The sequence below is a fragment of the Antedon mediterranea genome, chromosome 9 (genome assembly GCF_964355755.1).
Source record: "Antedon mediterranea chromosome 9, ecAntMedi1.1, whole genome shotgun sequence".
NCBI classification, from domain to species: Eukaryota; Metazoa; Echinodermata; class Crinoidea; order Comatulida; family Antedonidae; genus Antedon; species Antedon mediterranea.
The window spans coordinates 24690512-24708657 of NC_092678.1; the positions used below are offsets into that span (position 1 = coordinate 24690512).

At 38.4% G+C, this 18146-nt stretch overlaps 1 protein-coding gene across 1 annotated transcript in view; it reads right to left on the bottom strand.

Annotated features, from left to right (window-relative positions):
• LOC140058351 (A disintegrin and metalloproteinase with thrombospondin motifs 9-like) overlaps positions 1 to 18146 on the bottom strand; it is a 65859-nt gene that overhangs the window by 33961 nt on the left and 13752 nt on the right. Inside the window, exons 4-6 of the mRNA XM_072103914.1 lie at positions 3397 to 3511; positions 2017 to 2185; positions 496 to 579 (exon numbers count right to left, since the gene is read on the bottom strand). Coding sequence (XP_071960015.1) covers positions 496 to 579; positions 2017 to 2185; positions 3397 to 3511 — 368 coding nt within the window. The remainder of the gene's footprint in view (positions 1 to 495; positions 580 to 2016; positions 2186 to 3396; positions 3512 to 18146) is intronic.

The window sequence follows — 18146 nt, forward strand, 5'->3', positions numbered from 1 at the left end:
CGTATTTACAATGATCAAACCCCAGTCTCCCTCTTTTAAACATCTGAACTAAATGTAAACTTAAATTTACCTTTATACCAATCCTACATCTAACCTTTTGACCCACCAACAACGAGATTAATGAATTATACTCCTATTAACAATATGTGACTATCATTCCAAAATATATCTTAAATTATTGTAAATTACTGTTTGTATCTGTCTAACAGGAATCCAGTGTGTTAGTTTCCGATATCCAAATCCTTTGGATTTAGGAGCAATAAAATAGCTTCCTAAATAATTGCATTTTAACATTTTTTAGTTAATACTTGGCTTGATGTCACCTGTGAGTTTTAGTGACAAATTCTGTTCTAGCGGACGTTTCAAGTTTTAAAAAGTTTGACAAACGTGGTGTGTCAAAGGCATTCTGAGGGTGTTAACACTTTAAAAACATGGTGCGTCAAATGCATGAAGAGAGTGTTAACATTTTGAAGTTAAAAAAACAATGGCACTTACTCTCTCGTTTAGTAAAACTGTTAACTTTACAACCACCACATTTATATTGTTTCCGATTGTAGGATGACGAAAAACACGATTCACCTGTAAAACAAAAAGAAATCAATAAAGATTTTATTTTTTAAAAGTTGCAATTGATGGTTTATATGTGACATCATAAAACTGCCAGGTACTGGGTTCATCAAATTATGCCAAAGTTGACTTGTGTAATCAGTAATTGCCAGTCATGCATATTGATCAAAAAGTTATAACAAAATGATTACAAATTTGAATGACAAAAAATAGGATGTTAGTGGAAAACGGAGATAAACAATCTGTTTCATCGTAGGAAACCTTCACTCAGAAAACAAAAATGATTATGTATCTCTCATCAGCACCGCAGGCAGCTACTTTTATACTTTTATCTATTAATAGCATAAATACAAGGCACGAGACTATGAACAAGATAAGATATAATTATATTATGATAACGACATGTTTAATGTAACTTATCCTTAAATTATGCCAATTATAAGTTTAAGTAAAACTTTAAAAAAAAATAGAAAAAGTGAGTGAATTTTTATTTTAAGAGCTGCATGATCAACCAAGTGGAGCAAGTTGAGATGGGGTTACAAACTTATTTTGATGATCAAACTTGTAGATACTAATAATGATGTTATCTAGTATCTGAAAAAGTCTCTAAGTCTCCTGGGATAAAAGGTACTAGGAAAGCAATCGTTAAACCAAACCCACTCCATTCAGTTTTGTTATGATGTTAAATCGAACCAGTATTATATTTGTGTTTTTTTTAATTTATATAATTATATACTTAAATAAGGTGTATTGTGATTATCATTTTAAAAGAACTTTATAGATTAGAGATGATGAGATTAGGTTAATTCCAATATCTGATAGATTAGACAGATAACCTGGTAATAACCTGTAAAAGCAATGAACTATGATACTTAAATTGTTGTTGTAGACACTGGTTCAATTCCAACATACAACAACAACGAAAAAGCCAATCAAACCTATTCTCAACCCTTCCCACTCTTACCCAATGACTCTACAGTAGTACCAACAGTTTTATTATAGCTCCATTTCTGACATTTATCATTTATCATTTATAAGAACTATTGTTATATAATGATTATAAAGTGTTTATTGTAATAATGTAGTAATTAATTGTTGTTGTAGACTCTGATTCAAATACAACACTATACAACAACAACAAAATAGCAATCAAACCCTTCTCCCTCTCCTCCTTACTTTATGACTCTAGTACAGAAAGTTTTATCATAGATATATTTCTGACATTTATCAAAGAATTATTGTTATCATGACTATAAACTGTTTATTGTAATAATGCAGTAATTAATGTGATAAACCTATAAGAAATGGTACCGTTCTAAATTTATGTTTATCTGCATGGTTAGCCAAGTCCAGCGCTACACACATTATAATCCCTATGGATCCAGAGATCCGAGACTGTTGAAGATGTTTTTGGAAAAATTAAAAACAAAATTACGATTTAATACTTACAACAGCCATAAGGGTTAGGATGTAAAGCTGTAAGTTGTCGCCATGGTAATGATACATTTTTGTGTCTGCCACAACATTTACTTCTAAAAAACGTTCATAGGATATTGACCTTCTGTTTCTGATGTGGTTGTCTTCCTCTGTTTTGTTAACATCTTCACTTTTTCCTGCTCTGAAACACATGATACAATTTTAATAAGTTAATGAAAGGCTCACACTCGTGATTGTCAGCAATAATCTCAGTAAGGGCTGCTATATCCTACAAGTCGTCATTAATTAAGATGGTCATTTTTGTAAGCTATTAAGTAAATCCTTCCTCAATAAAGGATGACTGAAGGACTGGACAACACTAGACAAGATATGAAGGAAGCAATTGCATTTCCTCTATTAACTTTTCAAAAGGTAAACTTAAATGGGACTTCAATCCAATAAACTGCTCATAAAACCATTTATATATGTAAAATATCTAGGAAACAATTTTCAACAATTCACGCCTCTTATTACCAGGTGAACACCCATTCCTGACATCCCTGTGAAAGTTCAAAGTTAAATGAACCCCATTTTCCTTCCTTGTATGAATGTATATGTATGAATTTGAGGGTGAAAAGAAGAGTATGAAAATCAAATTTTATTTCCAATATGCAAATTTCTTTACACAAATCAAATGTTTGCCCAAGTTTTGCCCTCAAGTTCTGTCTGGTTGCACATTTGTGTCACGAAACAATGAAATATTAGTCATGAATATGTATTAACATAAACAAAAACTTGCAATAGATGACATACGCACAAAAGCTTGTGATAGATGACATACGCACAAAAGCTTGTGATAGATTTGAACTAAAACTAACTGAAATAAAAGACCAGTGGAAAGCAGGCTTAACATTGATATAGAAATGTAGTTTGTAAACTAGTTGTCCAACTGATTAGCCTAGTAAAAGAACAAGTTATGGCCAAGTATATGATAGCTTGGTCAAGGTATTTAACTGTTTGTTGTTGAGATAATTCATTCAACAAATCCTTAGGATTAGTGCAAGCCATTTTAAGCCTTGTTTTCATCCTTTAATCCGATTTTAATCTTGATAAAATTCTTCTACCACATAAAGCTACTGACAACCATTAGTTCATTTTGATTTCAATCTATCGATGTTTTGACAATTTAATATTCTTAAAAATTAATTTAGGAACCATAACATAAGTTTTATGTTGAATTTGTTACAAATCTGTTTCAATTTTTATTTTCATTTGAAATTGGTAACATATTAATTTAATGTCTTCTAAAGCTCTATCTACACTTTCAAACTTTTTGTGACAACATTTCTGATGTGCCCATATATACATGTTGATATTACTACAATATTTGGGCACATCACAAACTCAACTTACTTTTTTGCTAAAGTTTTCTGAAGTTTGTTAATCTGACTTGCAAATCCGCCAAGGCCATCAACTAATTTTAAATCTTCGCTCTCAGAAGTTGAATCTAAATTTTCATCATCGTGATCTAAAAAAACAAATTAAAAAAATGTATGCATAAATAATAATGGTAGTCTTATATAGCGCTTATCCAAAATAAATTTTCTCTAAAGCGCTATGACCACAAGGCTCGAAACAAGGTAGAAATTACGTCATTTCATATGCTAGGCAAAAGAGATGGGTTTTCAGTAATTGTTTAAAGATGTCAATATAATTGGCATTCTACTAAGCGCTTTATACACAAAAATGATCCATAAAATATCTTAAGATTGGTAAAAAAACAAAATAGGAAGAAACATTAGGAACAGGCATACTATATCGGAAGGTAGTCATGGGTGCATTCTATGGGAATAGACACCTCTTCCTCAGCTTTTTATAAGTACATGCCTGGATCCACTTTAAGTACCCCTTTCTTATCCTGATGTTAGCATACCCCTACAATGACTGCAACATATGATATATATAATATAATATTATGACTGAAATCATTGAAAAGGAAGGGAAAGGTCAAGGGTAAGCTCATTTGGGAACGTCAAATTCATGTCCCCTGGCGCAACTAACAACAGGCTGTATTTTGTATTCAACTGTACCACCATAAATCAACCTGATAGATTTTAAAATTATGCTCTAATAAAGTATATAGCATTGTTTGTATAATAATAATGCATTGTCCTTGCAATCATTAGGGAATGTTAGTAATATGAGCCAAATGTAACTTGATCTCATAAGCTATATAAAAATTACATTAATGTGTTTATGATTTGTGAATGTTTATTATGCTAATGAATGAGGTTGTTGAAAGGCAAAACTGTTCCACAGTTCTTTCCATTCTTGTCGCTTATCCTTTCCCCTAAACAATATTAATCATTTGAACAACTTTCTCAAAACAAGAAATTAAAAACTTTCCCAATAATACAACTTATGTATCTAATTGTTTTACTGAAAAAAATGTGGCGTATTTGATTAGGAACTTCAACATTAAGTTTGTTTTTTTAATTTAATTTAGTTATAGAGAAATTAGTTCCAGACATTAAACGAACAAGCTAGTTTTCTTTCCTGTTAAGCAAAAAGATTTGATTAGATTTTGATGATTTGAATTCATTTTGAAAAACAAATTCATAACATTTCTACTGAAATTAATGACAAATATCATATATTAGTAGCATAGTAGTATACTGCCTATATAAGAAATATTTGTTTGTGATTAAATGTATGAAATCACAACACAATTATAGAATGTTCATTTAATTGGATCAAGGCTTTATCTAGACCTTCACTACAGTTCTTTACATAATAAGCAAATATCATTCAATATAACTTGTTATTAAGCAGATTAAACTAGTCAAACAAATGAACACATTTCAAAGAATTAAGAAAAAGCCTTGATTCATACTATAACTGTTTACAATTCTGGAAAAGTCTTTCAATTTATTAAAACATGGTTAATTGTATTTAGTGTTTTATTCTATAGATTTAAGACACTCAACATTATGTGGTCAATCTTGCCCTGTGGGGACTATCAGGGCCAAGGTTAGTGAGAGGAAACATGAAATTGCTAAAAGAATTATAACAAAACTGTTTTTAGAAACCCACAAACTCTGGCCGAGGTTTGACAGAATTTTGAAATTGCCCAAATTGACAGAATTTAAAACTTGCCCAAATTGACAGAAATTTGAACTTTCCCAAATGAAAAGGCAAAAGCTGAAAACAGTGGTCTCCAAAATAGATTTTGATTTCATTTTGTTTGTTGGCTATGCATATTTAAAGATCGAGAAAAGTAATAAAAATAGTTAATCACAAAAAAGGTTGTGTATGATAACCAAAAAATAAGTTTAAAAACAAACTTTCAGTTAATAATTAATAAAAGCCAGTCTACCTTGCAACTACAGCATTAGTATTATGGCGCCTAAGTATTGGCATTAGTGAAGTTTCCAACACAGTTGAATAGTTGAACTTAGTCTGACCTTGAGGTACCTATACAAAATAGTGCATGCCTTATGAAATAGAAGCTGGCTTAATTCAAGATCAGGGTGATAATGCCTTGATCAGGGTTAACTTTCATACAAGCTTCCTATACAACACTACAGTAGACGTATATATACGAGATATTATCAGAAACACTCATGTAATGATTCAAGATTTTCAGGTGACAACACATCTATTAAATAAAACTTAATTCATGGTGTTGTTATTTTCAATGTCAATGGAATATTGACAATGACACGAGGAAAATATCCGACAATGAGTTTGTGTTAATTAATAATTTGTTGTTAATACTCATAATTAGTTTCTTTCTCTGCATAACAGGATAATTATAACTGTACCATCAGATTCCCATGATTTAAGATGAAATGTTGCATTCTACCAGGGTGATTTATATAAATGATCAAATCAGGTACATTATTGTTGATGACTCAATTTGGTGCCATGAGCATTTTGTTGATGGAGACTAGCGCATATAAGTTTATTGTCATAAGTTGACATACATTTGGAACAAACATGTTTTTTAAATTTGCATCGTTCCCTGACCCTAGTATAGTATGCTAACATGATGAAAGTTGCAACCCTACTCTTGAAGACACTGTTGGATGTTTGCTGAGTTTGAATGGCATCTCACAAGAGATGACATCACTAATGATTTAAAGTCCAATGTAACCTAGCCCTAAAGATAGGAGCCTAAAGGCTTCAAACATTTCGAACAAAAAACAAATTCCAACGTTACGAGAAAGGACCGATCAAATGTTTCTAAAAAACATCAACATAGAAGAATTCCAATGTTACAAGCCCTCAGGATGCGGGCTTAAGACACAATCCAGCCTAAAGGTGTGCACATCAAAAGTACCAAAAACCAGGGCTTCAAAGGGCACACATCAAAAGTGCCAAAAACATCAACAAAATGAAATTCCATTGTTGTGATCATACAAGAAAGCACCCAGCCTAAAGGCACACAAACTTTTTATACATTTTTTCAAACATTCATCCCTGAAAAACAATATTTGCTATACAGTAAGATTACTAAACTGAACAAAGCAACCTAGCCTGGGGAGGCTGACTTAGAGCAAGATAATTCCATGAATGTTACCCTGTAAAATTCCACAGTTAAATAATTGACTTACTAAGCTTACATTTAGTGGGAAAAAACACAATGCCAGTTTTTGGTATCTTCTTCAGCAATGTGATAACAAATTTGGCAGAACTAAACAATGTGTTTGAATGCATTGAAATGTTGGTTCCCTGAACTCTGACAGCAACATAAGAACGGTTACGCAAATAATTTTACAAATCAGAAGTGATGGATTATCCAAATTGTCTCTTACGATTGGTCAAATTGTGTCGCTAGTTTGAACCAATCTTTACCATAATAATCAATGCATATATGTATACCTATTTTGTAAGCCAAGAAATGAATGCTTTACTTTACTCAATAAGCATTTTACAAACACAATGACTTAACACCTAACTTCCTTTAGGGTAACACTTACTACTAATCTGTTTCAAGATCTACTCAAATGCAATTAGCTAGTACAAGTCAAGTTTAAAAACCCAGGTTGAATTGAAGAAATATGACTAGCAAAATGTCACTTATCACAAACAGAACCTTTTCAAGTAAAAGTATTAAATAACCAATGTGAAACCTAACTACTTCATCAAAAGCAAAAAGCATATTAATAAAGAATTGATAAATGAGAATAAAAGTTGGAAAAAAGTTTGCAACACAAAGAAGCTATTATTATAAGTAAAGTTCGGCTGACTTTAGATGTTGTGTTAAGTTTCATCTTAACCCCTTCAGGCACGTCCCAGTTTCTTTAGTAGAAGTTGTTTTAGATACTTTTATCCTGGTATTGTATCAAAGTTCAACTACTTCAAATATAAATCCATAAATGCCATTAACTTTACGTTGTGAATGTCATAAAAGAAACAAATTTATAATTTTGACAGGTATACACAATTATCAAAAATACTTTGAAGTGAATCAAACGTATTTGAATAAATTGAACAATATTTCAAAAGATCAAATAATCATTGCTAAGGTAAACTTCCTTAACTTTTACTGGTTTCACATAAAAGCAAAAATTACATGACAAATGAAATTCAATTTACTATATTCCCAAAATGTCAGTATCACATCTAAGCCTCTCTACTGTATTTCTAAGCCTCTCCATCATTTCACTTTTTAACAATAATTAATTATCACTTTGGAAAACACTAGCTGTCGACAATGGTGTTTATGGTTACAAAGAATAAAGGATAGATTTGGATGAGCAAAAATGAATGCTGCTTAGAGCTCATTTTGAGATAATTTATTGTTCAGGTACATTTACTGTATGTATATTAAAAAATGTTTAAAAAATCCAGGAGAATTGGAATAGCAATAGTTTGAACATCAACCTCAACAATTTAAAAATTAAACTTCTAAATCTACCTGGATAATACAGTAATACTAGACAGGGAAACCACATCATGGACGTTGTCTATACACACTCAAAATATAGACCCACAAATGACTAACATGACAAAAAAGAAATTTGAATCATTTTATAAGCATACTGTAGCATCCGTACAAACTGTATAATTATAGAATGAGACAATATAAAGACCGCAGAATCACACTTGACCATTCAGTCGTTGACCCGCGATACCTGACATTAATATGTTTTGCTTAATGTTCCTGTTGCTAGTACTTATTATTTTTCTTATGAGCAATATTAGGAAATCGTTAAAACTATAAGATTAAGTTATATAAAACCCAATAATAAACCACTATACGGTTAAACAAGTACCACTAATAGTCTAGTACTCATTATTTTTCTTATGAGCAATATTAGGAAATCGTTAAAACTATTGTATTAAGTTATAATATAAAATCCAGTGATAGCCACAATAATAGTGAACCAGTACCAGCTACTTAAGAGAGTACTTTACACAATGCAATACCTCTTCTAAAAAGTTGGTTACTTAATTTTAAAGTCATTTTTCTCCTTGTGTTTTGAACGACAAGCTACAAAAATCTATTTAGCACTTTTCTTTTTCAAATGTTGATGGAGCTCATCACAATAAACAATGCTTTTTGATATCATCAAACAATAATCAACTGTTAACAGGCAACAGAATAAATTTGTTGATTTTTATCAATTTTGTTACAACATTTCTTTTGTCATGGACAAGTTCTTTGTTGATTGTATTCTACCGAAAATGACAAAAACAGCAATCCAATCCAAAAAAAGGAATTTGATTGAGAAAATCTTCTATATTGTCACAAAACCTTAGTAATGAGAAAGCATGTTTCACTTAATCTAATTGTATGAATTATATTACCAAATAATGGGCCGTTCCAATGAACACAATACCATCATTGATAGATCTATTACAAAGTTAGCAAGCAACTTAAAATACACAAACCAACAGTGGTGTTGGTAGTCTATGAGTGCCGCTTACCTGGATAAACCAACATAAGCCTCTCTCTCCGACGAGAGGTAAACATTACGAAAAGAAGAACATTAATAACATTAATTTTTCCCCACCCCCGTCGGATAATGGATCAGTCCGCCACCAGTACGCCCTCAAGTGAGACACACCCACTTATCATCGTCATCATTTCTCAAGACCACCTGCCTGAGGGGACGGTAGGGAGGGCGTTTATCCAGGTAAGCGGCACTCATAGACTACCAACACCACTGTTGGTTTGTGTAGTCTATATCGTGCCTAGCTTACCTGGATAAACCAACATAAGCCAGTGTAGCACCGGACTAGAGTGTAGTCGGAGGCGGGAGGCAAGGTAAACATTGTCATACATACCTAGTGTCTGGGCTTCAAGATTGAAGCTGCCACCGTAGACTGGTTTGCGGAGGTATCCGACAGGTAGTGGGATGTGAAGGTGGACTGTGATCGCCACCATGCCGCTTGCAGGATGTCTGGAAGGGGCACCCCAGCAAACAGCGCCCATGAAGCGGCTATGCCACGCACTTGGTGCATATGTGCCGGAGGAGGCGTATTTGTGGAGTCGTAACCAGCCCGGATGGCTGCCACGACCCAGTTTGCCAGCGTCGACCGAGCAGCCGGTCGGAAGGGTGCAACTGTCGATATGAACAGATGTGACGCTGAGACCCGAATGGACTCTGTGCGTTTGATGTAAAACTTTAGTGCCCGCACCGGGCACCAAAGTCTGTCTTCCTCAACCCCTGAATATGCAGCAATGGTGGGAATAAACACAGTCGGCGGCGAGAAGTTCAATGTCTGAGATTTTGCAAGGAAATCTTTTCTAAAAACCAACCGCGCGCCACCCCGTTCAAACCTGATGTGCCCTGGCTCCAGAGAAAGAGCATGCAGTTCACCTCTGCGCTTGCACGAGGCTAGTGCAATCAAAAAGGCAGTTTTGAGAGTCAGGTTGTAAAGTGATGCCCTACTCAGGGGCTCGAAGGGTGGACGCATAAGAGCGGCTAGGACGACATTGACGTCCCAACGTGGAATCAGGGCCTTAGTAGGAGGCCGTTCTCGAAACATCCCGCGAAGCAAACTGGAAATTGCAGGGGATGAAGAGATGGTCGAGCCGTCTTTAAAATTCGGAATTACTGCAGCCAAGGCAGACCGATAGCCGGATACGGTGCGAACCTGCAGACCTGACTCAAACAGGTAATGTAGGAAAGCGCAGACCTGGCCCAAAGTCACTTTCATAGGGTCGGTCTTCTGGCGCTTGCACCATTCGAAAAAGTGTTTTAATCGGCTATTGTAGACAGCAAGAGTGGATTCCCGTCGGGATTTCGCCGCGAGGGCGGCCGGACCATCTGGAATGCCTGAGTCTCTGAAACGATCCCTGACAATGGCCATACAGTCAGGTCGAGGGATATGAGGTTCGGTAGAGCAAACCGAGCTCGGCCCTGCGTCAGCAAGTCGTTCCGAATCGGAAGACGTAACGGCTGATCGTACAGAAGGCCTAGAAGCAGTGGAAACCACGGCTGCCTGGGCCAATACGGCGCTATTAGTAGGACTCGGCATTGATGGCGCTGAATGTGCGTCAGGACCAGTGGCAGTATTGAAATCGGTGGAAAGGCATATGCCCAAAGGTTGTCCCATGGTATGGACAGGGCATCCACCGCCCACGCATGTGCATCCCGATATCGACTGCAGAACGTCGGGAGCTGCGTGTTGCCTGACGTCGCAAACAGATCTACATGGGGCCGCCCAAAGTGGTTGAAGATTTGGGTGGCGATTATTGGAAGGAGACGCCATTCCGTAGGACGTAGAAGTGGACGGGACAGTGCGTCCGCCACTATGTTCAGACGACCCGCAATGTGGGCCGCTGACAGTTGGATGTTGTGTCTTATACACCACATTAGCAACGTCCACGTGTGGCAACATAGCGTGGGGGACCGTGTACCCCCTTGCCTGTTTATGTATGCCACGACGGTTGTGTTGTCGGAATTGACGAGAACATGGCGATTCGCCAGATGGGGAAGAAGAGCCTCCAACGAGCGCTCGACTGCCCAAAGTTCGAGCAGGTTGATGTGGGCGCGCGTCTCCTCGGGCGACCAGAGGCCGGAGACGCGAATGTCCGGAGACGGTATGTGACCGCCCCAGCCTACCTCGGATGCGTCCGTTTCCACACGGACATCCGGAATTGACCTTTGTATAGGTGTGCCCACAAGTAACCTGTCTTCCACGAGCCACCATTCGAGATGCGAGATAATGAACGCATTCGTTGGAACCACTTTGTGTAGAGAGTCCGATCTTGGGCGGTATGCTGCCAGAAGGTGCAGATGTAGAGGCCGCATCCTTAACCGGCAGAACGGAACGAGGGCGACGAAGCTGGCCAGTGACCCCAAGGTGCGTAGCCAGTCGTACGCCGTCGGAGCCTGAGCATTGATAAGATGCAGCACTGCAGTTCTTGCCTTGGCCACACGCTCGATGGATGGGCACGCACGGCCCGTAACCAAATTTATTTGGGCTCCGAGATACAGAGGGTTCTGAGAAGGGAGAAGACATGACTTCTCCTCGTTTATTATGAACCCTGCTTGTTCCGTCACGAGGCGGACAAAAGATAAGCTGCTCAGCAGCTGGTCCCTGGACTGGGCCACGATCAACCAATCGTCTAAGTACATGAAAACTCTGATGCCGTGTTGATGAAAGAACGCCGCCAGGGTTCTCACTAGACGAGTAAACACTCGTGGGGCCGTTGAGAGGCCGAACGGCAGAGCTACGAATTGGTATACCTGATCGTGAATGCGGAAGCGCAGCCAACTCTGGTGTTCTTGCGCAATAGGCACGTGAAAGTACGCGTCTTTCAAGTCTATTGTGGCTGCCCAGTCCCCTCGTCTTAGCCCCAACAGGATAGATGAGACAGTCTCCATCCTGAACCTGCGGGGCCGGATGTACCGCTTGTTCAGACTTTTGAGGTTTAGGATGGGTCGCCAATCGCCCGATTTTTTCTGGGCGAGGAAAACGGTGGATTCGTGTCCCGGGATCGTAAGTTGTTCTTTTTGAACATGCACCACAGCTCCTTTCTGGAGCAGTGCTTCGAGGCCCGTCATGAGCGCTTGACTCTTTTCCGGCTCTGACGGAATCCTCGTGTGCCGGGCACCTCCGCTCACCGGAGGGCTCGAGAATTCGATACGATACCCGTGTGTCACGGTGGAGAGAACCCATCTGTCTGTGGTCAGGGTCTCCCAAACCCGTGAAAACCGTTTCAAGCGACCCCCCACCTGCCCGCCCTCGCTTGGAGGGACGGGCGTCCCCGGGCCGTCACCGGCGCTTCACATTATAATACCGGCGACCACTTCTGTTGGTGGCGCCTTTGCCACCCCTATTTCGCATTCCGCGAGGGGGGTGTGAAGCCTGTCTTGATGTAGAAGCCTGACTTTGCATAGGCTGAGCCGGTGGCGGCGGGGGAGGCTGCATCTGCTGAGGAGCAGCAGGGACAGGCGGCGGTCGTGCGGCTGTCCTTGAGCGTGAATTGCTAGCTCGGCGTTTTTGCGGGAAGCGCGCTCTTGTCTCCCGACGAGCTTCCCTCTCACGAGCCCATTTATCCTCCTTCTGTGAGAAGGAGCCAAAGAACAAGTCCTGCGCCCCGAAGGAGTCAGACGTAGTAAACCTACGGAAATCGGTCGGTGCGATGTCAGTTGCACCCAAGACGTTAACGCGACGGGCCGCGGCCGCAGATAATGAGATCGTTGCCTGTTGATCAACAACCAGGCCCATGATCTGCTGTAGTAGAGCTATCACGTCCGAATCGCCCTGAGGCGGATGTTCTGGATCAGCCAGAAAGGATAGCAAGTACCCGGCCATAGAGGCGGCTCTAAGCGTCTCGCGTGCGGCCCTGTCGACGGACGTAAGGACATCCTCTGTCCGGGATTCCGAAGGCTTCAAAAAATTAGTCCTGGACGGGTCCAGGTTCTGGTCCTCACGGACCCGTTCCTTCGCTGCCTCCGGGACGCTCGGCGCCGCGATGTACAGTTCGAATTGTTTCTGCGGCACCGGAAAAGCCGATGACAGGCTATAAGGCATAGGCCTACGAATCTTGGACTCCTTAGCGATCAGCTCCACACGTTCCACAAGTTCTGGATCGAGAGGCGTAACCGGGCACGAAGATACCTTCTTAAAGGGCGTGCGTACGCCAAAAGTGGAAAACCGCTTAGACGAAGGAGTATGCTTAGGCTCTCGATACGTGAAATCGACGCCGAGAAAGGACAGCACCGCGGGGACCGTCCGCATAACTAGCGCCTGCAGACCTTCCTCCCCTGGCCCGGCCTGCTCCCGTAAGCTATCTCTATCATCGTCAGAGAGCGAGGCCATCGTCCTGTCACTATCGTAATCCCTTTGCCGGACGGACGAACCATCGAAAAACGAGGTCTGCTGTGGGCCAACATCAATGTATGGAATATGGGGAGGAGGTCTAATCTGAGAGGGTACCTCAGGCTCATCCCTCGGCAGAGCTCTCACAGCTGCAACAATGGCTTGCAGTAACCCCGGAGAAATCTCATTCACCCCCGGAACCGCAGAGGCCGCAGCCGGTGCAGGCATATCTGGAAGGCTAACTTCCGGCGCGACGGCAGGAGGGCCTGCCGTATCGGCGGTACCCACCTCCGGAGGTGGTACAGCTTCCGTGCGCTCCTTAGGCTTAGGGAGCGATTTGAACTTGGACGGTGTCCAGCGGACACAAACATCGCACGGCGACAACTCGGTACACGTGCGGCAATGTATGCACTCCAAGTGGCGGTCCCACTTCACGGTAGAGCGGGGACCCCTACATTTAACACACTCCTGCTTAGGCATGGTGATCTAACAGACCTACTTCTACCCACTAGCCTAACGAACAACAAAAGATCTTCCAGTATTTCTATCCAGGTGAAACACACTGGATAACGGCTTACAACGCTAAATTTTAACTCCTGGCAACTAGCCAAGGGTAACGATTCTAAACGTATCCAACCACAAGATAACGATCTACTACACTTAGCTTCGTTTTCTTGCTCTATTCTTCTCTTCCAGTCTACAGTATAAAAGTCTTTATCGCAAATTCCTCAGGAATTCCAGGAATGTGTTCAGAAAAAGACGTACGTACACAACGACGTTACGAAAAGAAATGAAATGATGACGATGATAAGTGGGTGTGTCTCACTTGAGGGCGTACTGGTGGCGGACTGATCCATTATCCGACGGGGGTGGGGAAAAATTAATGTTATTAATGTTCTTCTTTTCGTAATGTTTACCTCTCGTCGGAGAGAGAGGCTTATGTTGGTTTATCCAGGTAAGCTAGGCACGATATAGACTAGCTTTTATCCATCCATACTAAGTAACACCGGAGGCTTGAAGTAAGCGTCTACCCAGATATTCAAGGGAACTCCTTTAGTTACTCAGTATGAAATGGGTTATTTATAGTACAAATGTGAATGAAGAAGACTTGTGCAAGTGCCAACACTGTTGGGAATGCTATATTCTCACCAGTTCCTTATGAATGAATGTAATGTTACCTTCAGTATTCGCTAATAAGCCACCTAGTCGAAATAACTTGCAATAAAATTTGAAACCAAGTCAATTGAAATGCAAATGTATGTTTAAAATAGAAAATAATAATATTTCCCAACCTTTTTATGAACTAGGGATTTCATCTAAAGTTTATAGTTTTTATTATGGGAAGTAATAGGCTTATAGTAAGATTATCCAGGTAAGCTATAGCCACAAAAGTGACATTAATATATTCTTATAGGAGAAACTGTGAAATGGTTGCAAGATGGGTTGCTGTGAAATGGTTGCGAGATGGGTTGATCTGAAATGGTTGCAAGATGGGTTGCTGTGAAATGGTTGTGAGATGGGTTGCTGTGAAATAGTTGCAAGATGAGTTGCTGTGAAATGGTTGCAAGATGGGTTGATATGAAATGGTTGCAAGATTAGTTGCTATGAAATGGTTGCAAGACGGGTTGCTGTGAAATGGTTAAAAGATGAGTTGCTGAGAAACGGTTGCAAGACGGGTTGCTGTAAAACGGTTGCGAGACGGGTTGCTGTGAAATGGTTGCGAGATGGGTTGCTGAGAATCCACCACTGTGGTATTCACAAATCTTGATCACAACGTGTTCAGGAAATGAATACGTGAATTTAGACCGCCAAGCATTTGATAATTCTTCATTTGACCTTTTGGGATATGGTTTCAGCTTGTATTAATTTGATCAGGGTTGTTTTCTGTGACACAATCTCCAGATTCCCCCACCTATCAACAAAAACGCACTTCATTATAAAGTGCAACGAATGAAATTTTAAAAGAGGTTCTAAAAACAAATTACTAAAACATTACTATTTAATGTTATGTTTTCAGTACATGTACATGACAATACATTTAATCTGAAATAAAAAGATGATTGAAAAAAATAGACTAATAAATAACAAGCTTAATCTTAATATTTAGCAGGTTTTATCATATTGAAATAATAACAGTAATGTATATGACAGCAACAGGAAATCCAGCCAAATACAAAATATGCAGAAAACTTTATCATCAAGGTCAGTTTTGCATTCAATGTTAATTATGCAGTAATCATTATTATGTTTACTTGGAATGTGATATACATGCTGATCAATTTTAAGTAAGATTAATTAAAGTCTTATTTGCCATTCACCATTGTTCTGTCTCTTCAAGGGTTTGTTACTTCGATAAGAGATTCCACTTTGAAATCATCAATCTTGAATGGAGGTATTTGGACAATATAATAATATCATCACACATATTCTTTGTTGCACATGTCTCTACTTTGATGCAATATTCCTTTAGAAATGCATCCCTCCCATTTGATGATGCACCCTATTCTCTTATGATGAACCCTTCTCTCTTTTAGCACCCCTCATCTTTGATAGAAATGCCTCCCTTCTGATGATGCACCTCTCTCTTTTAATTATGCACTATCCATTGTGATAACAGTACACTGTAACACCACATGTGTCAAAGTTCAATGAAGAACAGTGAAAGGATTTAAAACAAAAGAGTGCAGTCACCACACAGACACTGTACAGATACCAATTGTTGTTAATTTGTAAACGCACCCGACTTGGTTGATTTAATAAAGCCTAATGGAGTAGAAAAACTGCCTTGGTAAGGAAATGATTGTCAGATAATATGACCTCTTTTACCCTTTATTCATTTAATAAAATAACTACTAGAAATTAGGGATAAATATATGAGAATAATGTGGTTAAGGCACTGGGCATTCTGGATGAGCAATATTGATCATTTTATACCTCCATATAGTTTGATCAGGTTTGAATCATTTTTTCCTACCTTAGAACTTTTTTTTGCATTAAGGCCACAGTTAAAAGTATTGTTTCTACTTTACTACTTATTTAACAAATTAGTAAGAAAAAAAGATGGGTTAAGACTTAATATCTTAATCCTTTAATTAGGTTGAATAATAGCAGATTCAGGTCAATACTAGCGTAGTAAGTAAACTAAGATTTCCCTTCAGATGTTTCCACAGAGGAGGAAGTTAGAAATAAATTGACCGTAATAATGGTGATAGACATGTGATTGACAGTTGTACTATTTAACTTGGCAACCAAAATACAAGCAGAAGATCTTCTATATTTCAAGCAACAACAAAGTTAAACAATTATTAACAGATGAAAAAGCATGTCCATCAAATATATATAACTCTCAATTATTATAATCAATTTAAGTGAATATAATTTTGACTGTATGTAGTTTATATTCTGAAAATAAAGTTATTAGGCCTACTTAACAATCATTATTTAATATAGACATATTGGTATGATATAGGTGAGATGATAAGGCTATACATATACTTATTTCATCGCATAAAAGTTTTTCGAAAGCAAAAATTTGTGTAATACAATCAAAATGAAAAATGAATGTGTACTAAAGTTCAAACAGCCCAATTCCCAAGTATCTTTTGACCCTGTGTTGACCTAGATAGTGTCACTGACTGCCATTAATAAAATACTGATTGCTACTGAAAGAACGATGAGTAAAAACGCTGCATACAAATCTGACAACAGAAGATAAACCTATCCCTAACCGTACATCTTTCATCTATCAACAGCAGTTTAACATAACAAGTTTTGAACGTTAACAATATAGAAGATTAAATCTTATCATCATTGATTAATGAATTATAATAGAATGTCATTTTTGATGCAGGTTATCACAACGTTTCCATTAACCTTACAATCTCAGGCCAGATTCACGTCCCCAGCGCTTTAATTGTGGAACCTCGTAACGAGGAGTCTATGGTTACAAGCAAAGCCCAACTCAGCAGGAATTCTTCTAGCCTGGATTGTATAGCCTTGTCGCCTATCGTTTACACATCTTAATCAAGTAGCCAATTCGTAATGAGTTTGTATTTGTGTATCTTAAGATATGCAACTACGATACGTCATTGTTTGTTGCTTTGAAATGAGCTAAAGGTCATATGAAAATTTAAATAATCTTAATTATGATTACATGATAGAATGAAAAGGAAACTAAAATTGAACTGAAACAAATAATACAAAATATAGATTTTACCGATTTACTTGAATGGCATATTTACTACAGAACTCATAAAACAGAAAGGTTATGCTGTAGTATATTACACAAACCAACAGTGGTGTTGGATGAGTGCTAGCTTACCTGGATAAACCGACAATAGCCCTTCTCCTTGAGAGAGTAAACATGTCTACAGAACTCATACAACAGCAAGGTTATGCTGTAGTATATACTGTATATATTACAGTATGTTACTACAGAAATATCTTATGTTTTACATTTCACCTGAAGAGTGCGGCCAGCTACATGCTGGTCGTACGAAACAAATTTGTAGTGATTAAAACAATAAAGTAACCAAGTTTTCTGCTGTTATTTTATTTATTTATACATGTATCTATATCTATTTTTTTCGCAACACCTTCAGACAGTTATATTCAAGAGGATGGAAGCATTATACTGTATCACACAGAAGCTTATAGTTTACTAAAAGTGAAAAAATGGGAATTTGTAAACTCCTTTTTATTTATGTTGGTATAAAGAATTGTATAAGCTTTAGAATAAAGTTATCCCATGAATTTCTGGATGAGCCAACTATCTACCTAACAGTACTATCCTCTTCAGTTGATGAAATCTAGTTGATCTCAAAAGGGTCAGACATGTTTTCATAGCCATGATAACAAGGGGCATGTTAGTTTGTGTG